Source organism: Pristiophorus japonicus, chromosome 7 (genome assembly GCF_044704955.1).
Source record: "Pristiophorus japonicus isolate sPriJap1 chromosome 7, sPriJap1.hap1, whole genome shotgun sequence".
Classification (NCBI taxonomy): domain Eukaryota; kingdom Metazoa; phylum Chordata; class Chondrichthyes; family Pristiophoridae; genus Pristiophorus; species Pristiophorus japonicus.
Genome location: NC_091983.1, coordinates 210,012,374 through 210,038,892, shown reverse-complemented (window position 1 = coordinate 210,038,892; position 26,519 = coordinate 210,012,374). Strand labels below are relative to the sequence as shown.

Below are 26,519 nucleotides of genomic sequence, written 5' to 3'. Positions count from 1 at the left end.
ATTTATTTTTCTTCAAGCAAGTGCAAATGAATATTGGCTTCTTGAGTTTTGAACTCATCTTGATGTCACTTCCAAAGATACATATATAAAGTCCATGTACACTACATCCACTGCATTTCCCCCGTCTACCATGTCTGTTACTTCCGTAAAGAATTCTATGAAATTTGTCATGGACAATTGTTTCCAACCGTTTGAAATCTATGCTGGCTAATTCTAACTCTCTTATCTAGATATATTCAACTTTTATTAAAGAGTCTGAAATATTCCCTACCACAGATGTTACTTAGCTCCATCTCCCTTTTAAAGAATGGTTCCGACATTGGCCACTCTCCAGTTCTCCAGCACACATCCACAATCAAAGGAGCCCTAAAATAAGAATTTGCAGGGCTTTTGCAATTTCCTCCCTCATCTCATACAGGATTTTAGGATTTTAAGATATATCCACGAGCCCTGGCACTTTGTCTTCTCGTTGCTTAACTAACTTATCTCAAAAGTTCCTTTTATCCACTAGCGAGTTCACTCGAGCAGTGAGGAGAGAAACCCTCCGAGCCAGTTCTTTCACTTTCCCTTAGTACAGCAGCTCCACAGATGAGGCAGTGAAAAGCCCTCTCTAGGGGAAACCAGAATGTGAAGATTTCAATACTGGTCTCAGCCAGCAGTCCAACGCTTCAGCGCGTTGTGGCTACCCAGCTGGAAAGCGCTTGATGGTGTGAATATATTGGGGATGTCACAGGCCTTGAAACACTGCAGTCTTGAAATTGCTTAAAAAGTCTAGAAACTACCTGTGTGCTACTGTCTTCGTCCTGTGACTAACACATATATCTGAACATAAAAAAGCTTTGCCTTTGCTGCAGGTCAATGTCACAACAACTACTGGTACTGAGAGAATAAAGAAACTAAAGTTAAGACTACAATTAGCGAGACGCAGCTCGTGACAGCACACGCCTCTGTCAGACTATGTACACAACAGTCAGCGAAACCAGTGTTCCCCTACAGAAGTGTTTTCACAGCCTCATCTGTGGAACTGCTGTACTAAGGGAAAGTGAGAAAACTGGCTCAGAGGGTTTCTCTCCTCACTGCGATCTAACTCGCTGGTAAATCAACCACTCGTGGCATTAGTGGAGCTCTTAACAGGGCCACAATAAAAATCTTCTGGAATTTTTTGAGGACATAATTAATAAAGTGGACAAGGGAGAACCGGTGGACGTAGTGTATTTGGACTTTCAAAAGACTTTTGACAAGGTCCCATACAAGAGATTGGTGTGCAAAGTTAAAGCACATGGTATTGGAGGTAATGTACTGACGTGGATAGAGAACTGGTTGACAGACAGGAAGCAGAGAGTCGGGATAAACGGGTCCTTTTCAGAATGGCAGGCAGTGACTAATGGGGTGCCGCAGGGCTTAGTGCTGGGACCCCAGCTATTTAAAATATACATTAATGATTTGGATGAAGGAATTAAGTGTAACATCTCCAAGTTTGCAGATGACACTAACCTGGGTGGCCGTGCGAGCTGTGAGGAGGATGCTAAGAGGCTGCGGGGTGACTTGGACAGGTTAGGTGAGTGGGCAAATGCATGGCAGATGCAGTATAATGTGGATAAATGTGAGCTTATCCATTTTGGGGGCAAAAACACGAAGGCAGAATATTATCTGAATGGTGGCAGATTAGGAAAAGGGGAGGTGCAACGAGACCTGGATGTCATGGTACATCAGTCATTGAAAGTTGGCATGCAGGTACAGCAGGCAGTGAAGAATGCAAATGGTATGTTGGCCTTCATAGCTAGGGGTTTTGAGTATAGGAGCAGGAAGGTTTTACTGCAGTTGGTGAGGCCTCACCTGGAATATTGTGTTCAGTTTTGGTCTCCTAATCTGAGGAAGGACGTTCTTGCTATTGAGGGAGTGCAGCGAAGGTTCACCAGACTGATTCCCAGGATGGCTGGACTGACATATGAGGAGAGACTGGATCGACTGGGCCTTTATTCACTGGAGTTTAGAAGGATGAGAGGGTATCTCATAGAAACATAAAATTCTGACGGGACTGGACAGGTTAGATGCAGGAAGAATGTTGCCGATGTTGGGGAAGTCCAGAACCAGGGAACACAGTCTAAGGATAAGGGGTAAGCCATTTAGGACTGAGATGAGGAGAAACTTCTTCACTCAGAGAGTTGTTAACCTGTGGAATTCCCTACCGCAGAGAGTTGTTGATGCCAGTTCATTGGATATATTCAAGAGAGAGTTAGATATGCACCTGACGGCTAAAGGGATCAAGGGGTATGGAGAGAAAGCAGGAAAGGGATACTGAGGTGAATGATCAGCCATGAAATGGTGGTGCAGGCTCGAAGGGCCGAATGGCTTTCCCCTGCACCTATTTTCTATGTTTCTATGTTTCACAGGTAGGGCTACTGTGACACCATTTTAGCCACATGCACTAATTCTTGTAGGAAACGACTTGCACACCACACAGGTAAATTTCACGTGTGTATTTACTTAACATCTACCGCCATTCAATGCAAAACTCTGCCGTCTTTCTTTTTCACCAAAGTTGGGAATTCTAGCATGAATTCATCAGACAGCACATCTTTGTGCAGCTTCCAACTTTTGGTCCACCAGCTGCGAGCGGCACTTTGACTTCATCAGAGCGATTATTGAGAATGTTGACCTCGCACAACGAAACGTGTCAGAATGCAGTTAGCTACTGCTTGAACTTTGCCACGACACGCCCTGTTGGAGCTGGTTGGGCTTGCTTTCTTCTGCTGGCCTGGAGCTGTTATTCTAATTAGTCAAACTGGCCACGACGACAGCTCCACGTTACATACAATGTTGCTGGTGTTTCCATGGTGCTGAAGTCCAGCGTTTTCACCCGGGTTACACAGCATTTTAGCAGATGACCAATGAGCAGTAACCAAGGAAGCAATGAACACACAGCGATCAAAAAACACGCACACACTCTGCTCTTCGTCATAACATTTTACCAACAAATGCACAAAGAGGTTAAAGTTCACATCTCTACACCATGCAAGTATGAGTATGAGCGTTGATTACTCATTTTTTATTTACTGACCAAAAATGCAATTAGTCACATTTGGACTCCAAATTAGTCACATGCGGCTAACGCATTGGACAACATTGAGCCACAAAGTGCCAAATTAAAGAAACAAAATGAAATAGTAAATATTTTTCACTAGAATGAGCATAAATGTTATGAGATTTCGTCTTGCTTAGCCAGTAGAATTCTATGCCCTTGACTGCAAAATGATATTGGCCCCACAATACATGGGTAGGAGTACACTCAGGATATCATTGGGTAAATCATGAGGGAGATTGCTCCCAACCCTAATTACATGACCTCAGAGATGTTAACGACAGACAGCAAAATATAAACACAGGTATTCCTCGTTTTCTTTCCTTTATTACAATGGCACAAAGATTGCTCTCTCCCCAATTTAGTGGCCTTTGGTAAACCAAATGAGATTTGGACTTCAGATGGGAAACTTTGGTCAGATCTTCATTGCAGATAAATAGAATCGCTACCCGGGAAGGTTTTGGCCGTTGAATTTTAATGCATCACCCACATTCCTTGGAAATACAGCCGAGCTCGAAAGGTTCCGAGCTAAATACACACATAAAAATGGTTTCATCGCAGGTGGATTGTGCCACGTGTGGTCTCTTCCTGCATTCTATAAAGCTCCTGAGAGGCGCTATATAAATGCAAGTCCTTTCATTTCCTCTCCAAAATAAATAATCACTTACCACTAACCCTCGACCCTTTCAACAAAGCACTGGGGTGCATTTCTAGAGTGACAGCATTGAAAATAGAGAAGTTATGTTAAACTTGTATAGTTGGAGTACGGTAAACAGTTTTGGCCTCATATTATAAAAAGTATATAGAGGCACTAGAGAAGATGCAAAAGAGATTTACTAGAATTGATACCAGTTATACCTATCAGTAATGATTGAACAGGCTGGGGCTCTTTTCTCCAGAAAGAGAAGACTGAGGGGAGACCTGAGAGAGGTCTTCATGATTACGAAAGAGTATGATAGAGTAGATGTGGAGAAGATGTTTCCACTAATGGGCGAGACCAGAACTAGGGCTCATAAATATAAGATAGTCACTAATAAATTTATTAGGGAATTCAGGAGAAACTTCTTTACCCAGAGAATGTTAAAATGTAGTTGAGGCAAATAGCATAGACATATTTAAGGGGAAGCTCGATAGGCACATGAGAGAGAAAGGAATAGAAGGATATGTTGATGGAGTTAGATGAAGAGGGGTGGGCAGAGGCTTGTGTGGAGCATAAACACCAGCATGGAACAGTTGGGCCAAACGGCCTGTTTCCGTGCTGTCAATACTTTGTAGAGTTGGATGGATGTGACTGTGGTGTGTGGAGTATGCCTATCGCCCATAGAATGACAGTGACTCTACCAAAATGCTAACCTACGTTTCTACTTCATTCCGTATCCTCCACACCCCATACGAGTATGCCAACGCAATACATAGAGGGGGGTGTCCCTGTATATCAGCCATCGGTTCCACGTGCCAATCTGCTGTGTAAGTAGCTTGGATTAGTTAGTCAGAAGGTAATAGGGACAAGTCCCATTCCAGGACATAATCCAGGCTGACACTCCAATGCAGTCCTGAGGGAGTGCCATCCTTTGAAAGAGATCTTAAATGAAGGTTTAAAACGCCTGTTTAGGAGAATATTAACGAACGAATGGCACTTAAAATTCTCCTTGTTTTCAATCTCTCCATGGCCTCGCCCCTCCCTATCTCTGTAATCTCCTCCAGTCCTACAACCCTCAGCGATGTCTGCGCTCCTCTAATTCTGGCCTCTTGCACATTGCTGATTTTCAGCGCTGCACCATAGGCGGCCGTATCTTCAGCTGCCTAGGCCCCAAGGTCTGGAATTACCTCCCTAAATCTCTACCTCTCTCTCTCCTCCTTTAAGGTGATTTTTAAAACCTACATCTTTGACCAAGCTTTTTGTCACCTGCCCCAAAAGCTCGTGTGACTTGGTGACAAACTTTGGTGAGCAACACTCCTGTGAAGCACCTTGGGATGTTTTACTATGTTAAAGGTGCTATGCAAATGCAAGTTGTTGTTGGAAGAAAATGAGGGTGTTCTCGTTGTCTTGGCCAACATTCCTCCCTCCACCAATATCAAAAACAGATTACCCACTCATTCATTGTCGTTTGTGGGAGCTTGCCTCATTTGTCTCTATAACAGTGATTATTGCACTTTAAAGTCCAAACTCAAATTGTTCATGAAAGACAAGGAGCTCCATCATGAGTCCAAACAGAAGCAGGTTTAAAACCAATGTCAAACAGATGCTCTAGATTTGGAATAATTAGCTTAGTAAAATATCATTGAACAATTTATTTTTCCATTTTCTGTTCTAAGCTCTATTTATGAATGGTCTGCAGGAACTAATGAAGGCATTGATCACTAGGGATGAGAACCTTCAATACTCTTCTTCTTTCAACCCTGGACATCAAATGAAATGCGCCCAGGGTTTGGACAAATTACCAGTATAACTTTTGCTTTGACTGCTTGTATTTTTTCAACTGCCTGTGGGATCAGGGAAAACTAAACAAATGTATACAGAAACCTTCACTATACCCTTAGTTTTGGACTCCCCACAAGTGGAAACATCCTCCCTGCTTCAACCCTATCGAACTCCATTATAATTTTAATGACCTCGATCAGGTTACCTCTCAGCCTTGTCCTTTCTAGAGATGGTGAGCCAATAAAGTAATTTGAACCAGACAGTATTACACTAAAAGGACTAACATATCGACAAAGGGCGTGGGAACAGGCCACCTCCTCTGCTTGCTTATGTAGTGGATCACCAGTGTTGTCCCATTACATACAACCCAGTTTGCCATATTACTGTGGTTCTCGAATCCTGCTCCCCAGAGGAAGTCTGTGTGGGTGTCAGTAGGAGGAGTCTCGCATGAGAATGATGCAGATGGAAACTATGTCCTGAAAGTAGATGTGATTTAAGTGTTCCCACAGCAAGGACTGAGATTACAAAGTCATGCTTGTTTAGAAGTATAAGGAATCGTGAGTCGGAAGAAATAACTTGAGACCAAGAAGTCTCTTCAGACTGGTGTTAGAATTGAAAGATTCATTCCATGGTACAATTGTGAAAGCTACTTGAACAGCATGAACATAAATAACTGATAACAGGCCGAGAATGGCATGTCTGACTCCAATTTTGGGAAGATAAACAGGAAAGACATGTGAAGAGGAGGGTTTCACCTAAGAGTTGAGAGAAAGAACTCAACATAACAACATAACAACATAAGAAGTAGGAACAGGAGTAGGCCATACGGCCCCGCGAACCTGCTCCACCATTTAATAAGATCGTAGACTCAGCTCCACTTCCCTGCCCGCTCCCCATAACCCCTTATCATTTAAGAAACTGTCTATTTCTGTCTTAAATTTATTCAATGTCCCAGCTTCCAGAGCTCTCTGAGGCAGCGAATTCCACAGATTTACAATCCTCTGAGAGAAGAAATTTCTCCTCATCTTTGTTTTAAATGGGCGGCCCCTTATTCTAAGATCATGCCCTCTAGTTCTAGTCTCCATTAGTTGAAACATCCTCTCTGCATCCACCTTGTCAAGCCCCCTCATAATCTTATCCGTTTCGATACAATCACCTCTCATTCTTCTGAATTCCAATGATGAAACCCCCAACCTACTGAACCTTTCCTCATAAGTCAACCCCCTCATCCCCGGAATCAACCTAGTGAACTGCCTCCAAAGCAAGTATATCCTTTCGTAAATATGGAATCCAAAACTGCACGCAGTATTCCAGGTGTGGCCTCACTAATACCTTATATAAGCTGTGGTAAGACTTCCCTGCTTTTATACTCCATCCCCTTTGCAATAAAGGCCAAGATTCCATTGGCCTTCCTGATCACTTGCTGTACCTGCATACTATCCTTTTGTGTCTCATGCACAAGTATCCCCAGGCCCCGCTGTATTGCAGCATTTTGCAATCTTTCTCCATTTAAATAATAACTTGCACTTTGATTTTTTCTGCCAAAGTGCATGACCTCACATTTTCCAACATTATACTCCATCTGCCAAGTTTTTGCCCACTCACTTAGCCTGTCTATGTCCTTTTGCAGATTTTTTGTTCGAGGTTAAATGGTCCTGTTCATATCCTACACCAGGCCCGCCCCTAAAAAGAGAATAAAAGAAAGACCTAGAAGGCATTTCAGGGCTCACGGTGAAGATAAGAACTATGTGTGTCACCAACCGTCTGTCTGAGCGGGACTACCAACAGCTACTTGTCACGGTCGTATATCTACTATGTCTATCTTGATTGTGTGTTGTGTTTAACTGAATTTGAACTACCGCTCCTTAATAAAATGCCTTATGACTCCGAAGACCCTTTGGGTGACCTGTGATCTTAATCTTACAGAAGTCAGAATTTCTTGTGTTGGGATTTGATAGAACTGCCAATGTTCCCCAGAGAATACTATGCATTTCATTTTATTTATTCCCAAGAGAATATAGCTTGAAGGATATCCATGCCAACTAGTACAGAGATTGTTTCAGCGATAGTGCGGGGACATCTTAGCTCAGGGATCTAGTTCTGTAGAGTCCTGTGTTACTGGAGGGACAAGGTGGAGGGACAAGGTGCTGCCTTTGATTTACACAGAATTTTCCGGCAGTTGGGGCCAACATTCCTTTGGAGTTTGTGCCATCTGGCAGCGTGACTGAAATCATTCAGTCCTCAGCACAGTGCAGTGCCAGCATTGATTGGCGGTGTGTGCTTGGGAACACCCTACTTGGCTGGATTTCTTAGGCCGATATATTCAGTCCAAGATAGACAAGCATAATGTGGGAAACAGTGGTGCAGCCATTCCTTACCAGAGACAAGACTGGCAAGTCAGGTTATCATGTTCAGGGAAGAATGTCAAATGGTTGAGATTCCAACTACCATGAACAGTCAAACCTCTTCGAGTGACAACGTCACTCACACTTTGTTCCCTTCGATAAGTTGGCTTGCACATGCATTATACGCAAGATGCTGGAATGAAGAAAAGTCATACCCAATTGTTCAGTTCTGCTTTGATTATAAACACAGTCAACTCCAACTCACATACCTTATAGGTAACCTTGATGAGGGCATAACATGGTGTGTTTGTATCCACATCAACAGGCACTAGGAGACGTGGCTCAGCGGCCAGTACGTACAAGTGCCTCAGTGCCTGAAGGTGATATCTGTATATAAAAAGAAAAAAGTTGCAATGATTCAGCCTTCACTGCTTCAAGATCTCCAAGGCCTCGGCCAAAAATCGCATTCTCAAATATCTGTCTTGTGCATTAGGCTCCCCCGCATTACATGCCCGGCATGCATGGAAACAGCAAGACCTTTTAATAAGTACTTCATTGTCAGTTCCAAACAATCAACGTCAGGTAGAGGTCAAAACAAAAATAGCCAAAAGGGGAACATCCTGTTCTTCCGGGAGTTTCTATCTTGACTGATGTAAGCTTTTGGAGGATAAAAATCCCTGTATTTTTCGTACCAGCCTTCTTGGTCTGTCAGACTGTGCACTACTTGTGGCAGAGAAGGTATCTACCAATGGTGGCGATTTACAGCCACCCATCGGGAAGCCCAGGATGAAATCCTGCCAATGCCATTTGCGCTTATTTTTTCTATCCTCTGTCAATACAAATGTACACAAAAAAAAAACACTTCAAAATGGAAGGGCATGAAAAGGAAAATGGATGGGAGCAATGGGCAAGGCCGTTGGGGAGATAACAGAGGCACGAAATTGTTAAAAAGTCAGTGGACCAGAGATCTACAATGTGGCCAGGAGAAAGATGATACTCTTCCAAACATTTGCTTCAAGCTTGGTCGAAGCAGTGTAGGAAACCGAAGAGAGAAAGGGCGGAGTGGTGGGGGAAGGGGTTGAAGTTCAGAGCCACAAGTAGGCCAGGATAACACTTGGCAGACAGAAAAAAAAAAGAGTTTGGCTAAGTGGTCACCCAATCTACCTTTACAACGCTGGAGAGACTACACCACGGGGAGTAAATACAGTAAATATAACTTGCTGTCTCACTTGGAAGAAGTGTTTGGGGCCCCAGACAGTAGTGTGGGAAGATATAAATGCACAGGGGTTGCATAGAATATCATAAAATCTTACAACACAGGAGGAGGCCTTTCGGCCCGTGATACCTGTGCCAGCTCTTTGAAAGAGTCAAAAGGGAAGGGGTAGAATGATGATGAAAACCCACCATGTCTGGACAGCAATGGAATTCAACCTTCCCATGAGTTAGGGCACGTCTAGGTAAAATCTATGGGGCTCATAGTCAAAAGAAGCAGGACTCCAATTTTTATTAATGTAGCACAAATACATACTTACCTATTGTCAGTGCTGTGAGCTGGGAAACGAGGATAAAGTGCACAAAGAAGAGCTGCGATTGCAGAATTGGATGTGCACAACGAGTATCTGTAATAAAGGGACATTTAAGAAACACAAATGAAAACAGTTGTAGGAAGACTCATCTCTTGACAAAATGACTGTTAAAAGCAGGTTAGCAGAACCCACAAATGATACCAATTTCAGTCACACAGAATAGCACGTGGGTAGGGTAGGGTTTTACATCATAGTTGCGGTTGCACAGAAAGTTCACCCGATTATCTCCATTGCTAAGTCCACTTGAAAAGGTGGATCACCGAGTGAGGTGTGGATGGGTGTGGGGAGAGGGGCTGGCTGCGGTAAGCGAGGTGGGTGGGGCGAGTGATGTGCATAAGGTGGGTGGGGCGAGTGAGTGAGTTGCGGGGAGTGGCGGATGACAGCCAGTGGGCGGGGTTAGAGGTGTGGATTCATGGCAAGGGGATGAGCGAGGTGTGAAAGGGGTAGGGAGGGGCGAGCACTTGGTTGGGCAAGTGAGGCAGGTTGGTGATTAAGTGAGGCGGGCCGGCAATTAAGTGTAGAGGATGAGGGAGATGTGTTGGGTGCTGACCCCACCCAATGCCTGCAGGTGCACTTACTGGCATGAGTCACTGCATTGGGAGCAGGAGAGGGAAGAGAAAATGCTGGAGGTGTCAGGGCCTGGAAAGGTAAAGGACAGATTGGCGTTTCGTGTGTACAGCATTCATTAGTTCTTATGCTGGCCTTTCACCTCTTGGATCTGGGTTCAAAATCCAGCCCAAACCTATGGGATAAATGTTTTCCAAAGGTCTGTGAAGTGAGTGTCTAACCAGCGTCAATCCAGTTCCTAGTGGGCCTACAGAGCAAAACTGTCCCTAATTTAGCACTATTGGTAACCATACTCAGACTTGCTACAAGATGCTGTGGGAAATGGGATAATGTCACACTGGTACAGTAGGGGGCACTCTTCTGAGGTTGGGGTTGAAATATGTTGTTTGGCGAGGAGTAGAGGGAGTTTTATAATTCTGATGAAAGGTCCTCGACCTGAAACGCTAACTCTGTTTTTCTCTCTACAGATGCTGCCTGACCTGCTGAGTGCTTTGCCGCATTTACTGTTTTTATTTCACATTTCCAGCATCCAGCGTATGTTCCTTTTGTTTTGAGTTTTGCTCTGTATCTGGCTGTGCTATAACCAACATGGAGAGCACCCTACCAACACTGAAATAGGGAGACTTCAATTTTCCGTCACCTTGAGCACAATCTTGTTAATGTAGTTTGCAAATAAAACAGTTCAAAGTTACCTCCCCCCTCCTAAAAACAGGAGGCCAAGAGCCATATGAGTTGCCATGTGGAAGCCGTAATTCATCTCTCCTCCAGTTCTTTTGTGCATGAATCGACACAGCTGGAGGACTTTCAAGTTCCCAGTACCTGCCATCACCAAGGCAAGGGAAAGCAGGGCCACACTCAAACAGGTTTCCAGGTTGTGGTGACCAGCCTGTGAAGTTGAAAGGTAACCACGTGTGAAAGTCCACCAGTTTCTTCCTTTTGCCACCCAACCCCCCATCTCTATTTTGTTACTTATTTTCTCCTACTCTTCTTGAGAACTAGGGCACTTTTCCTTGACTGAGGTCTTTGGGCAGATAGCCTATTCCCTGGTCCTTTGAATCAACTGTTTGGAAGTACATGAGAGCAAAGTGAGCTCCTACAGCAATATCTTTCAGATTGCATTAGGCCATCTGATTGTGCTCACTGTTGGAGCAATTACATAGGAACATAAGAAATAGGAGCAGGAGTAGGCCATTCAACCCCTCATACCTGTTCTGTCATTCAATGAGTACATGGCTAAACTTCGACATCAACTCCGTTTTCCCGCCCTATCCCCATGTGCCTTGATTCCCTTAGTACCCAAAAATCTATCGCTCTTGGACTTGAATATAGTCATCGACTGAGCATCCACAGCCCTCTGAGGTAGAAAATTCCAAAGATTCACAATCTTGCGTGAAGACATTACTCTTCCTCCTCCTCAGTCCTAAATGGCCAACCCCTTATCCCGAGATCCTGAGTGCAGTGCATCAACCACTGACTAATCCCTCCTTAATTTTATGAAAATTACACCTCTGACTATTGAAAAAAGGAAAAAGACCATGCCATGTATTTACCAATCATTCTGAAAACCAGCCATTTTCATAACGGTGCTTGTGACTGAAACCTTTTAGACCAAGTCTACCAGCATTTTCTATTGTTTTTAAGCAAGCAAGGAAGTTATGCTAAAGCTTTATACAAAAGCAAGGAAATTATGGTAAACTTTATAAATCACAGGTTAGGCCCCAGCTGAAGTAGTGTGTTCAATTCTGGGCACCACATCTTAGGATGTCAAGGTTTTGGAGATGGTACTGAGGAGATTTATGAGGATGTTGCCAGGACTGGAGAATTTTAGCTACAAGTGGATAGGAAGGACCTATTTCCCTTAGCAGAGAGGTCAATATCACATAGATTTAAAGTCATTGGTAGAAGGATTAGAGGGGAGTTGAGGAGAACGTTTTTCACCTAGAGGGTGGTGGGTGTCTGGAACTCACTGGTGGTAGAGGCAGAAATGCTAATCACATTTAAAAAGTATTTGGATATGCATTTGAAGTCTCGTAACCTACAAAGCTATGGACCAAGAGCTGGAAAGTGGGATTCGGCTGGGTAGCTCTTTTTCAGCCGGTACAGACACGATGGTCGAATGGCCTTCTTCTGTGCTATAAAGTTCTATGATTCTATGAACACGGTGAGATTGACATCTAAGCTGTTCGGAAGGAGGGTGCACCTAACCATCAAGTCGCAGTGTAACATGGAGCTGCAGCAGGCTGGAGCACCCCTCCCAAACACATTTCCATAATACGAACATAAGAAATAGGAACAAGAGTAGGCCATACGGCCTCTCGAGCCTGCTCCGCCATTCAATAAGATCATGGCTGATCTGATCATGGACTCGGCTCCACTTCCCTGCCCGCTCCCCATAACCCCTTATCCCCTTATAATGGGCCTTCATTAAAGAAAACTGCGTGAAGCAGCAATTAAGGACACTCATTTTTTAAATGTTCCTTAAAATTTGCTTAATACATGTTTCGCACTTTGAAATGTTGTTTTCTTGAGATGAACGCATCCTCAAAAAGAGTGGGAACAGTGGGTCATTTTAACCTCTGGGATCTGGGTTCAAATCCAGCCTAGATTGATGGGATAAAATGTCCCCTCTGGCTGTCAGATCGTCTGTGAAGTGAGTTTGGTCAGTTTAATGATAATGGACCTCCAAAAAAAAACTCTGCCCGATACAACATTCCTTACCTCGACGAGCACAAAAATATAAGAAACACGACGAACAATTTAACCCGACAACTATGACTTGATCATAAAATGCAAGATGACAAAAAACAGAACTTACCAGTGCTGCTACAGGTGAGGAGACAGACTCCAGAAACATTTTCACATATTTGTACTAGACAAAGAGGAACAATAGTTACTACGGAGACACTTCCTGGTATATTAATTGGAAACAGCGGCCAACAATTGCGAAGCGACAAAAGCCTTGTGAATTAAGCTTCTCCATTAAAAAAACAGCAGTGAATTTGACGGAATTACCTACCAAACAATTGAAAGCTGCTGCATTAGAAGAACCTGCAAATCGAAGGCCCATCGCCATACAGGCACCAGCGATAATGTTGATATGAGCTTGGCTGCAAGGTAATTATGAGAATAGAGTGCAAATTACTCAGAGAAATTCACGTGCACGTAAATCTCGGCTGACACTCCAGTGCAGTGCTGAGGGAGTGCTGCACTGTCGGAGGTGCCGTCTTTCGGACGAGATGTTAAACCGAGGCCCCGTCTGCCCTCTCAGGTGGACGTAAAAGATCCCACGGCACTATATCGACGAAGAGCAGGGGAGTTATCCCCGGTGTCCTGACCAACATTTATGCCTCAATCGACATAACTAAAACAGATGATCTGGTCATTATCACACTGCTGTGTGCGGGAGTTTGCTGTGCGCAAATTGCCGACCTCGTTTCCCACGTTATGGGCTGATTTTCAGCAAGTCCTCCAACCGCCCAGGTACCAGACGGTACTTTGGGCGGGATATTCAGGAAGAAGGTCCCTCAAAGATCGGCGGGCAGCAAATGGAAGACGTACGCCGCCAATCTGGGCGGCAGCGGGCGAGAGGTCGCATTCTCGGCGGCAGAGACGCTTGCCGCCCAAGTGCTGCCGAGGATGGAGTCCGGCCCACAGAAGGTTGAAGAACTGAAAAAAAAAACAGCAAAAAATTTTAAAAGTATCTGAAGACATTCAGGGGATGCCATACAGGTAAGTCGCTGATGAAAAACTCACCTTTTCTTTCAGGTTCTTCATACACTCCGTCGGGACCAGACCCAGCCTCCAGCCAGCGGTCCACTCCTGTTCTGCCGCCGAGAGGAATCTGGGAGCTCGGTGGATGGGAGCTCAGTTGCGCCACTCGGGTTCCTGGCGGCTCTTCCCTCCCGCCCGCTCCAGGTCACCCCGAAAGTGGCACAGGGAGGAATGTTGGCGGAAGTGGGCGGCAGCGGGTGGTGAGGTGCTGAAAATCGGCCCCTATAACAGTGAGTACACTCCAAAAGTACTTCGTTGTCTGCAAAGTGCTTTGAGACGTCCGGTGGTCATGAAAGGTGCTATATAAATGCAAGTCTTTCTTTACACAATTTTATGGTTAGAATTATTTTTTTTTTTGGTGGGGATGGTGGAGCCTCATGCTCTGAAACACCTAAATAGCTAACTTCTAAAAAAAAAATGAATACTTTCAGTCTCCAAGTCTTCTGACAACCTGTTGCTCATGCTTGGGAGTGGAGGAGTTTGGCTACTTTTGATATTTGCAGACTGACTTTCCTTGGTCGGCAAATTGCCTGTTGCAACTTCTGATGGTCAGGTGTTGGCCAAAAGTGAAAGGGTCCAACCAACGTGCTTTATAAGTTGTGCGGCCCTGCAGCGTTCCTGCAGCCGGCTTCCCAATACAAAAACCACATATGCATGCTATTTGGAATGGCCCGTGCAACTCCTTAAAGGAGCCGCGCAGCATCCCATAAAATTAGAGGGAACTTTGGATCCAACTACTTCTGAATGATTCAACCAGATGGACAACAGATGGAGGCAGGCCAGCATGTTCAGCTATCCCAACCGGCAGAACCGGGGTGGGAAGGGTGCAAAAACATTGGCATATTGGGTACTTGAAGCATCTATATCAAAAATTGGGAAATTGCGTCATAAGCAGTGGGGTGCCCACTTCCTATTAATTGAGGTGCAGTGTTGTGTCTTGTATCCTCAGACCACGATGCTATATTTAATGGCAAGTAACTGGGGAAAAAAATAAACCTTGCATCTTAGCATGATAGGATACTGAGGTGGAAGAAATCCAGATAACGGTTTTATACATAAGGGAATGGGTGTCGGTCTGTAGGTCGAATTTGTGTGCGACACTCCAAACTTTTGTGGAGATACTTTTTCAAACTTGAAATTTGTAAAGCTAAGGATACTGTCCAACATTTGTGTGAGCATATTTTCAGCTTAAAAGCAACTCCACAGGTAAAATATTTCATTATATTTTTGATCATAATTACCTTAAAACAATTACAAAACAGTACATTAGTTGAAATCGTGCTGTGTAACTAATGCATTGATGCACATCATAATTTGAAACCGAAAGATGAAAATAATGCAGGTTTAAGGCATAACTTGCATCTAATTTGCAATGTTTTTTTCATAAACCTTTTGCCTTTCAGTCAACTCAATTTACTGACTGTCGTTTCCTATTGTAGGGGTAATGTACTGACGTGGAGAGAGAATTGGTTGGCAGACAGGAAGCAGAGAGTCGGGATAAACGGGTCCTTTTCAGAATGTCAGGCAGTGACTAGTGGGGTGCCGTAGGACTCAGTGCTGGGACCCCAGCTATTTACAATATACATTAACGATTTGGATGAGGGAATTGAGTGTAATATCTCCAAGTTTGCAGATGACACTAAGCTGGGTGACTGTGTGAGCTGTGAGGAGGACGCTAAAAGGCTGCAGGGTGACTTGGGCAGGTTAGGAGAGTGGGCAAACGCATGACAGATACAGTATAATGTGGATAAATGTGAGGTTATCCACTTTGGGGGCAAAAATACGAAGGCAGAATATTATCTGAATGGTGGCAGATTAGGAAAAGGGGAGGTGCAACGAGACCTGGTTGTCATGGTACATCAGTCATTGAAAGTTGGTCTGCAGGTACAGCAGGCAGTGAAGAAGGCAAATGGTATGTTGGCCTTCATAGCTAGGGGATTTGAGTATAGCAGCAGGGAGGTCTTACTGCAGTTGTACAGGACCTTGGTGAGGCCTCACCTGGAATATCGTGTTCAGTTTTGGTCTCCTAATCTGAGGAAGGACATTCTTGCTATTGAGGGAGTGCAGCAAAGGTTCACCAGACTGATTCCCGGGATGGCAGGACTAACATATGAGGAGAGAATGGATCGACTAGGCCTGTATTCACTGGAGTTTAGAAGGATGAGAGGGGATCTCAAAGAAACATATAAAATTCTGATGGGACTGGGCAGGTTAGATGCAGGAAGAATGTTCCCGATGTTGGGGAAGTCCAGAACAAGGGGACATAGTCTAAGGATAAGGGATAAGCCATTTAAGACTGGATGAGGAGAAACTTCTTCACTCAGAGAGTTGTTAACCTGTGGAATTCCCTACCACAGAGAGTTGTTGATGCCAGTTCATTGGATATATTCAAGAGGGAGTTAGATATGGCCCTTACGGCTAAAGAGATCAAGGGGTATGGAGAGAAAGCAGGAAAGGGGTACTGAGGTGAATGATCAGCCATGATCTTATTGAATGGTGGTGCAGGCTCGAAGGGCCGAATGGTCTACTCCTGCACCCATTTTCTATGTTTCTATTGTATTTTTGTTCCATCACTTACTCTACATCATTTCACCCATACTTGCAGTTCAGACTGATATGGTTGAAACAAATCAAGAACTTCTTGCTCTGAGAAATCTGACAGAAAACCACCTCAATCCTCCCGTCAAACCACTTCAGCAGACTGAGCCACACGCTGTTTCAGAAAATCACTGATTAAATCTCAAATATGTTTAGAAGAGGACCTCAAACAAGGAGGGAAGTGTAAAATGCTGCAAAAGCGTTGTTTTACACCATTGTGATTTAAAAAATAAATAAATCGCCTTTCATTTCAGTTTTTAGTTGAAGTTGGACGATAACTGCAGGGCATGTCGCTAACTGATGACAGCAAGTTCAGGGCAGATACCAGCAAGCATTTCTTCAAGAAAAGTGATTAATACCTGGAATCATTTTTCAGATAGTATAGTGAAGGCGAAAGTTATAGAATGGGCCGAGAGAAGGGTGCTGTGCTGGTTTCTATGGAAGAATGAGTTAGATGGGCTGAATGTCTCCCTCACCTGTGATCCTGGGAACGAGCTGCATCCCATAAATCAGGCCTCTTGCTTGTGATACACTTTGCAAAGAGTTTCCATTTGGACACACTCGACGATGGTGGAAATTTTACAAATAAAAGAAAGTACTTGTATTTATATAGACCCGTTTGCAACCTCAGGATGTTCCAGAGCATTTTACAGCCAATGAAGTACTTTTGAAGTGCACCTTCACTGTTAAGGAAACACGGCAGCCAATCGGCGCACAGCAAGGTTCCACAAACAGCAATGTGATAATAACCAGATGATCTGTTTAAGTAATGTTGGTTGAAGGATAAATATCGTCTGGGACAGCAGGGAGAACTCCCCAGATCTTTTAAGAAATAGTGCCATGGTATTTTTAAGTTCATCTGAGAGGGCAGACGAGGCTTTCGGTTTAAAGACTTATCTGAAAGACGGCACCCCTGGCAGTGTAGGACGCCCTCAGTATTGCACTGGAGTGTTGGCCTAGATTTTGTGCTCAAGTCTTTGGAGTGGGACTTGGAGTGGAATGGAACCCACAACCTTCTGACTCAGATGCGAGAGTGTAACCGACTGAGCCACGGCTGACACGGACACTTTAAATGCTTTTTTAAAAAAAGAGAAAAGCCTGAACAAATTACCGCATGGTTTGCAAGTCAACATCCTCTGGTGCTTGCCCATCCATTGTGTTTAATGATGTATTGTTCTGTCTAACAATCTATAAAAAAAAGCAGTGTCAAGTAAAAGTATTAATTGGAGGACAGGAATGGAACAGTATCATTCTAATGCAGTTAAACCCCTTTTATAATGGAAATGCATTATTCCACAATGAAATGTCATCCCATTAGGTTACAAAATAACTGTCGCATTCAGGACATGGATTTTAAGCATCGAATCCAGAAGACATGCCCCCATTTTTGCCTGTTCAGTTTGTCAGATATTTACACTTTGTAAATCAAAAAATATCAACCTGACATTAATTCTTTACTGTATAAGAATGGAGCAATTTTTTTTACAACAAGATTTTCAAAAATCATACTAGATATAATAAAAATGTTTAAAAAACAAACCAGAGAAAGATAAAACACAAAGGGCTGGAAATTTGCCACCCTTGTGCCTGTTCTTTTGTCGATATTTCACCGTTTTTGGAAAAACCGGGAAATTCGCTGAAGTCTTGCGGCGGCAGTTTTTAAATGCCGCTGGGGAGCAGATTGCCAGCGTGCAAGACTCGAAAAAGTGCTTGGCTTGCAGTGCACCCATAAATAGTATGGAAAAAAAATGCCTGGGAAAAATCTGCATTGCAACCCTTGGAACAGCGGTAGGAATGAAGACCTGCAAAAAAGGTAAGTTAAAAGTTTTTATTTTTTAATTCTTTTGCAGCGATTCGATAAAAAAAGGTCTTGTGAATGTTTTGTGATTTTTTATTTTTTGGAATTTTTTGGGGGGGTGTTTTTCCCCCCCTCCCAGGCCCAAATCGCAGCGGTATTGCCCTTGGAGAAAAGTTGCAGAAAATTTGTGGTTGGCGCCACGAATCCTCGTGCAACGCTGATTTTTACCGCTGGGTGCATTTTTATCCCGAATGTTAGGCCTCAGAATCATAGCGGGGTCATAGTGGTATTTTTGGTGGAAAAATACCACTATAACCAAAAATTTAATTTCTAGCCCAAAGTCTGCAATCTTCCCCCATTGTACTCGACAGCATCAAAGGCTGAAGGAATAGTACAGCGGGAGCCTTAGGCACCAGTTAATTGGGATATAATGTTCCTATTGACTAATCTAGGTTCAATGCCAATTACGTCAGGTAACGTGATTTGTATTGCGCTAGTTTCCCAAGGCAACAAGGCCAGTTGAAGCAAAAGGTCCACCAGAACAAATCCCTGACAACAGCACAAAATTCTGGAGTTCAGCATTGATGGGTGTGAGCAAAGGGGCGTGGGGGAGAGAAAAGGGGTGTGGGGGCGAGAGAGAGAGAGAGAGAGAGGGAGAGAGAGAGAGAGAGAAAGAAAAAGAGTGGGGGAGAGAAAAGAGGGATGGCGAAAGGGAAAGGGGGTATGAGGAAAACTGGGCGGGAAAAAGGGGTCGAGCAAAAGGGCGGTGGCGAGAAAAAGTGGGCAAGAAAAAGGACTGAAGGAAAGGTGGGAAGGGAGGAGAAGAAAAGGGAAAGAGAAAGAAGGGAGAAAAAGGAAGGAGAATAAGGAAATGGAGAGAGAGAAAAAGGTTGGTGATAGAAGGGGAAAAGTGTGTGAAAGGGGAAAAAGCAAAAAGAAGAAAGACAATTAAAGCTCCTTATGGAAGTTTGAGCTCCATATAAAGCAGGTAATTGTGACTCCAATTTTGTGTGGTAGGTTTGAGGGATATAAATCAGAAGAATCTATAACGGTTAAACCAATCAGCACACAGCTAGCTCTCACAAACAGCAATGTTGACAGTTGAAAATTGTTCTTAAATATGGCCAAGTATGGAGCAAGTCCAAAATTCTGAAGTCTAGAAATTGCCCAACTTGAGGATTTATAGAAATGGTATAAATAGAATATGTTAATTTTCCATCTATATAAACTCCTCGAGGCCCAGCTCACTGGGCTAAAAGCCCAGACAAAAGCCACAAGTTCAAAAGTGGTTATGGCAGCTCCTTAGCTCAACTATCTTGACAGCTGTTTGTGTTCTTCAGGCAGATTCAGGTCTTGAGATCTAAAGCTTTGCACTGGAATTGCTGCTGGAGATATGATCTCGCCAACTGGAACATGGCTTGAACCCAAACTTCATTACATCATCTAGGTGCCCTCCATCCTACTCAGCCGCTGGAAGTCACAAAGCGTCATATCTGTCTACGTGACTTAACCCAGACCTATCCTGGCAAAAATAGGGTACTGCGGAGGTTAAAATATTATGCAAACTTTTTAAGATGGGACAGGTCACTAATCACTTTGCCCAAAACTTATTTCTCCACCAACGCAGATTCTTTTTTTTACAATAAAGGGTTTCTCATGTTTAGTGAGTCACATCCCAGTGCACCTTAGTGTGCTATGTAATGGAAGAGCGTCACTGAGATTTCCACTCTACGTGGGTGGTCATTAAACCTAATTAAGAGTTCAGCTACACAATAAGTAAACGGACCATTGGAATCTTCTTCAATCTAAATGAAATTGCACAAGAAGCAATTTCCATTGCATTTAAATACAGTACAATAAAATATGCTACTGATCATTAAATTAGAAAGTCAACCAAATAAAAATAAAAGGTCTGCTTATTCCAACAGCATGTGCCTGACTTGCCGGCGTCCTGATGGAAGTAAACATGGTGACAACATGAAGTTAGATTTCCACCATCGGCGATGGCGGAACAGAGGCGGTTAGCGTAACAATCGCCTATTACATGCCCAGAACCATTTCCCTTTCAAAGAATAAATCAGTCAGCTGATCCTGTCCTGCCTCCACCAAATGCTAACCTGACGAGTCAATAACCGTCGAACCAAATGGAAAATCCTCTCAATTCGCCTCCTTTGCTTTGGACGTGGTAAACATGGTAAACTTTGCTCTCTGCATGGTTCGATGTATAAGCCCCTAATGGTGCTGTTGCCGACTCCATCTCATCACATTGCGTCATTCAGCCAAGTTCTTTCCCTTTCTCTCGACTGCCAAATTCTCTTAGTAACACCAACAGCTTTGCTTGTACTTTTCCCATAATGTGCCTTCCCACTGAAGTTTTCATTTCATAATCATGCCCCAGCACTTTTCTCTCTTCTTTCCCTGGTGCAGAGACAACGTCAGTATAGTTCTTACAAGCTTTTCCACCATTTGAGAGGCGATCCCCCTTTAATTGAAAGGAGGAGAACATAATGAGAGATTATGGTTAGGTGGATAGACTGGAGAAGCTGGTGTTGTTCTCCTTAGATCAGAGAAGGCTAAGAGGAGATTTGATGGAGGTGTTCAAAATCATGAAATGTTTAGACAGAATAAATAAAGAAAAACTGTTTCCAATGGCTGAAGGGTCAGTAATCAGAAGGCCTCAACTCCACTTCCGGGATCGGATCAGCCATGATCATATTGAATGGCGGAACAGTCTCGATGGGCCATATGGCCTACTCCTGCTCCTATTTCTTATGTTCTAATTCAGTGGTGAAATAATTATCACTGAACTGGTTGGCTTATTTTGTAATGCTTAAAAGCTAACTGTAGGATATTTGCACTGTAGCAGTGTGAAGTATTTTTCTCCTGTCTTCACCTGAGGTGTTAACTCGTGCTGTGATGGGGGTCGAGTAGCTTGCCCGAGAGGCTTGTTATGTGAATTCGGCAAGGACCAGCAGCAGGTCGGGGCCTTTAAAGGAGCATACTACTTCAAAGTACAGCGTGTGCTGGAGTGCAACGGCTGTGAAGAGGGCGTCTGGATTGGACGTCACCAAGGTCCAGGTCGCTGATTGGAGCATGGGCAGGTACAGCAGGAGCGGCAAGGTCAGAGCATATGAGCAGCAAGTGATCGTGGAGCGACGTGATCGGGGCCCAGGAGGGTATGAACTCAGGGCCCAGAAAAGGTGTGAGCCCAGAGGCAGCATGGGCCAGCCCACACTGCAATATGTGTGCGCACTAGGCCCGTGCAACAGAGCAGGTCTCCTGTCATCTTGGTTAATCCTTGCCACTGGACCAAAACCTAGCTCTGTCAAGCCCGTGTGGTGGCTGGTGTGCAACGGCCACCACACGTTAAAAAAATCCATGCACAGGCATCTTTCACCCTTCAACATGTAGTTTAGGACCTGGTATATTAGGTCCTTCATTGAAACACCTGTGAACTCATCCCTTTTTGGCATGGAAGAAAGACATACTCGATACGAGGGACCGCCTATGATGGTGATGATGAACCAGAAGGAACAGATTTAATATGATTGGCAAAAGAACCAGAGACATGAGGAAAAACATGAATGCACTGCCTGAGGTGAATGCAGATTCAATAGTAGCCTTCAAAAGGGAATTGGATAAATACTTGAAGAAAAAAATTGCAGGAATATGGGGATAGAGTGGGTGATTGGGACTAACCGGATTGCTCTTCGAAAGCCGGCGCAGACTCGATGGGCTGAATGGCCTCCTTCTATGCTGTACTATTCGATAATACGCAAAAGGATGTACGATCTGAGATCCCAGAATTACTTATTTCACCAGATGAGCACAGCAGCTCAGTTTGCATTGTTGATAAAGAGATCAAACTAATATGGCAGGGGGATGGGAACCTATGCAGCGAGACAGGGCGAAGTAATATGGAGTCAGAAATAGATGGTAGAAAGATAAAAAGCAAGGCCGAGTCAACAAAGGAGAGAAACAAAAAGGGCCACACTACATCATAATTCTAAAAGGACAAAGGGTGTTAAAAGAACAAGCCTGAAGGCTTTGTGTCTTAATGCAAGGAGTATCCGTAATAAGGTGGATGAATTAACTGTGCAAATAGATGTCAACAGATATGATGTGATTGGGATTACAGAGACGTGGTTCCAGGATGCTCAGGGCTGGGAACTCAACATCCAAGGGTATTCAACATTCAGGAAGGATAGAATAAAAGGAAAAGGAGGTGGGGTAGCATTGCTGGTTAAAGAGGAGATTAATGCAATAGTTAGGAAGGACATTAGCTTGGATGATGTGGAATCTATATGGGTAGAGCTGCAGAACACCAAAGGGCAAAAAACGTTAATGGGAGTTGTGTACAGACCTCCAAACAGTAGTAGTGATGTTGGGGAGGGCATCAAACAGGAAATTAGGGGTGCATGCAATAAAGGTGCACCAGTTATCATGGGTGACTTTAATATGCATATAGATTGGGCTAACCAAACTGGAAGCAATGGAGGAGGATTTCCTGGGGTGCATAAGGGATGGTTTTCTAGACCAATATGTCGAGGAACCAACTAGGGGGGTGTTGTGTAATGAGAGAGGATTAATTAGCAATCTCGTTGTGCGAGGCCCCTTGGGGAAGAGTGACCATAATATGGTGGAATTCTACTTTAGGATGGAGAATGAAACAGTTAATTCAGAGACCATGGTCCAGAACTTAAAGAAGGGTAACTGTGAAGGTATGAGGCGTGAATTGGCTAGGATAGATTGGCGAATGATACTGAAGGGGTTGACAGTGGATGGGCAATGGCAGACATTTAGAGACCGCATGGGTGAACTACAACAAATGTACATCCCTGTCTGGTGTAAAAATAAAAAAGGGAAGGTGGCTCAACCGTGGCTATCAAGGGAAATCAGGGATAGTATTAAAGCCAAGTATTAATTGTCCAGAAATAGCAGCGAACCCAGGGACTGGGAGAAATTTAGAACTCAGCAGAGGAGGACAAAGGGTTTGATTAGGGCAGGGAAAATAGAGTACGAGAAGAAGCTTGCAGGGAACATTAAGACGGATTGCAAAAGCTTCGATAGATATGTAAAGAGAAAAAGGTTAGTAAAGACAAGCGTAGGTCCCCTGCAGTCAGAATCAGGGGAAGTCATAACGGGGAACAAAGAAATGGCAGACCAATTGAACAAGTACTTTGGTTCGGTATTCACTAAGGAGGACACAAACAACCTTCCGGATATAAAAGGGGTCAGAGGGTCTAGTAAGAAGGAGGAACTGAGGGAAATCCTTATTAGTCGGGAAATTGTGTTGGAGAAATTGATGGGATTGAAGGCCGATAAATCTCCAGGGCCTGATGGACTGCATCCCAGAGTACTTAAGGAGGTGGACTTGGAAATAGCGGATGCATTGACAGTCATTTTCCAACATTCCATAGACTCTGGATCAGTTCCTATGGAGTGGAGGATATCCAATGTAACCCCACTTTTTAAAAAAGGAGGGAGAGAGAGAAAACAGGGAATTATAGACCGGTCAGCGTGACATCAGTAGTGGGTAAAATGATGGAATCAATTATTAAGGATGTCATAGCAGCGCATTTGGAAAGAGGTGACATGATAGGTCCAAGTGAAAGGGAAATCATGCTTGACAAATCTTCTGGAATTTTTTGAGGATGTTTCCAGTAGAGTGGACAAGGGAGAACCAGTTGATGTGGTGTATTTGGACTTTCAGAAGGCTTTTAACAAGGTCCCACACAAGAGATTAATGTGCAAAGTTAAAGCACATGGGATTGGGGGTAGTGTGCTGACGTGGATTTAGAACTTGTTGGCAGACAGGAAGCAAAGAGTAGGAGTAAATGGGGACTTTCAGAATGGCAGGCAGTGACTAGTGGGGTACTGCAAGGTTCTGTGCTGGGGCCCCAGCTGTTTACATTGTACATTAATGATTTAGACGAGGGGATTAAATGTAGTATCTCCAAATTTGCGGATGACACTAAGTTGGGTGGCAGTGTGAGCTGAGAGGAGGATGCTATGAGGCTGCAGAGTGACTTGGATAGGTTAGGTGAGTGGGCAAATGCATGGCAGATGAAGTATAATGTGGATAAATGTGAGATTATCCACTTTGGTGGTAAAAACAGACAGACAATTATCTGAATGGTGACAGATTAGGAAAAGGGGAGGTGAAACGAGACCTGGGTGTCATGGTACATCAGTCATTGAAGGTTGGCATCCAGGTACAGCAGGCGGTTAAGAAAGCAAATGGCATGTTGGCCTTCATAGCGAGGGAATTTGAGTACAGGGGCAGGGAGGTGTTACTACAGTTGTATAGGGCCTTGGTGAGGCCACACCTGGAGTATTGTGTACAGTTTTGGTCTCCTAACTTGAGGAAGGACATTCTTGCTATTGAGGGAGTGCAGCGAAGGTTCACCAGACTGATTCCCGGGATGGCGAGAGTGACATATCAAGAAAGAATGGATCAACTGGGCTTGTATTCACTGGAATTCAGAAGAATGAGAGGGGATCTCATAGAAAAGTTTAAAATTCTGATGGGTTTAGACAGGTTAGATGCAGGAAGAATGTTCCCAATGTTGGGGAAGTCCAGAACCAGGGGTCACAGTCTAAACATAAGGGGTAAGCCATTTAGGACCTAGATAAGGAGAAACTTCTTCACCCAGAGAGTGGTGAACCTGTGGAATTCTCTACCACAGAAAGTTGTTGAGGCCAATTCACTAAATATATTCAAAAAGGAGTTAGATGTAGTCCTTACTACTCGGGGGATCAAGTGGTTTGGCGAGAAAGCAGGAATGGGGTACTGAAGTTGCATGTTCAGCCATGAACTCATTGAATGGCGGTGCAGGCTCGAAGGGCCGAATGGCCTACTCCTGCACCTATTTTCTGTGTTTCTATGACACAGAAAATCTGCAAAAGGACATAGACAGGCTAAGTGAGTAGGCAAAAATTTGTCAAATGGAGTATAATGTCGGAAAGTTTGAGGTCATGCACTTTGACAGAAAAAAAATCAAAGAGCAAGTTATTATTTAAATAGAGAAAAATTGCAAAGTGCTGCAGTACAGTGGGAACTGGGGGGTCCTGGTGCATAAAACACAAAAGATTAGTATGCAGGTACAGCAAGTGATCAGGATGGCCAATAGAATCTTGGCCTTTATTGCAAAGGGGATGGAGTATAAAAGCAGGGAAGTCTTGCTACAGTTATACAGGGTATTGGTGAGGTCACACCTGGAATACTGTGTACAGTTTTGGTTTCCATATTTAAGAAAGGATATACTTGCTTTGGAGGCAGTTCACACAAGGTTCACTACTTTGATTCCGGAGATGAGAGGATTGACTTATGAGGACAGGTTGAGTATGTTGGACCTCTACTCACTGGAAATCAGAAGAATGAGAGGTGATCTTATCGAAAAGTATAAGATTATGAGGGGGCTTGACAAGATGGATGCAGAGAGGATGTTTACACTAATAGGGGAGACTAGAACTAGAGGGCATGATCTTAGAATATGGGGCCGCCCATTTAAAACACAGATGAGAAGAAATTTCTTCTCTCAGAGGATTGTAAATCTGTGGAATTCGCTGCCTTAGAGAGCTGTGGAAGCTGGGACATTTAATACATTTAAGACAGAGATAGACAGTTTCTTAACTGATAAGGGAATAAGGGGAGCGGGCAGGGAAGTGGACCTGAGTCCATGATCGGATCAGCCATGATCGTATTAAATGGCGGAGCAGGCTTGAGGGGCCATATGGCCTACTCCTGCTCCTATTTCTTATGTTCTTATGTTCAATGGTGATGGAGTGATGTTTATAGTGGAGGCTGAAGAGAGATGGGTTCAACCTTGCTAATGTTTAGCTGGAGGACATTAAAACTCATCCAACGTGACATGTCGAATGAACAGTCTAACAGCAGAGAGACAGTTAAGGTTTGAGAGAGATGTAAAATATCCACTAGATGCAATCGTTTGCTACTGCCTGCCAAATCCTGGCCAGTGAATCGATGAAACATTTTCTGTCTCCCTGGTATCTTACTATTTGCATCGTGGTTTCCCATGAAGCAGACCGCCTACTCTTTCTTGAACAAATGTTCAAATTCCTTCCCTGTGCATTACTATACTGTAAGGATGAATAATCATAGTTCATCTATACCTGGAAAAACAGTTGAAAAGTCTGCAACAAGGTTAATGAGAAGAGCCTATGGTGCATGGGATGCAAACTATTGACCAAACCTTTTTCTATCGTGGCACAAAAGGAAACAAAAAGAAGGTGGTTGTGACAAGATGCAAAACCACATCAGGCCCTTGAAGCACCATTCACCACTGGAAGGATATTAAGCACTGATGCAACTTGTGCAAGGAGGTGG

The 26,519-nt window shown here is 43.8% G+C and overlaps 1 protein-coding gene across 2 annotated transcripts in view; it reads right to left on the bottom strand.

The window, feature by feature from the left end:
• anapc1 (anaphase promoting complex subunit 1) overlaps positions 1–26,519 on the bottom strand; it is a 199,421-nt gene that overhangs the window by 37,665 nt on the left and 135,237 nt on the right. For both annotated transcript variants that reach the window (XM_070885752.1, XM_070885753.1), the window contains exons 35-40: positions 17,483–17,559; positions 13,019–13,109; positions 12,818–12,871; positions 10,695–10,888; positions 9,382–9,468; positions 8,119–8,236 (exon numbers count right to left, since the gene is read on the bottom strand). In XM_070885752.1, coding sequence (XP_070741853.1) covers positions 8,119–8,236; positions 9,382–9,468; positions 10,695–10,888; positions 12,818–12,871; positions 13,019–13,109; positions 17,483–17,559 — 621 coding nt within the window. The remainder of the gene's footprint in view (positions 1–8,118; positions 8,237–9,381; positions 9,469–10,694; positions 10,889–12,817; positions 12,872–13,018; positions 13,110–17,482; positions 17,560–26,519) is intronic.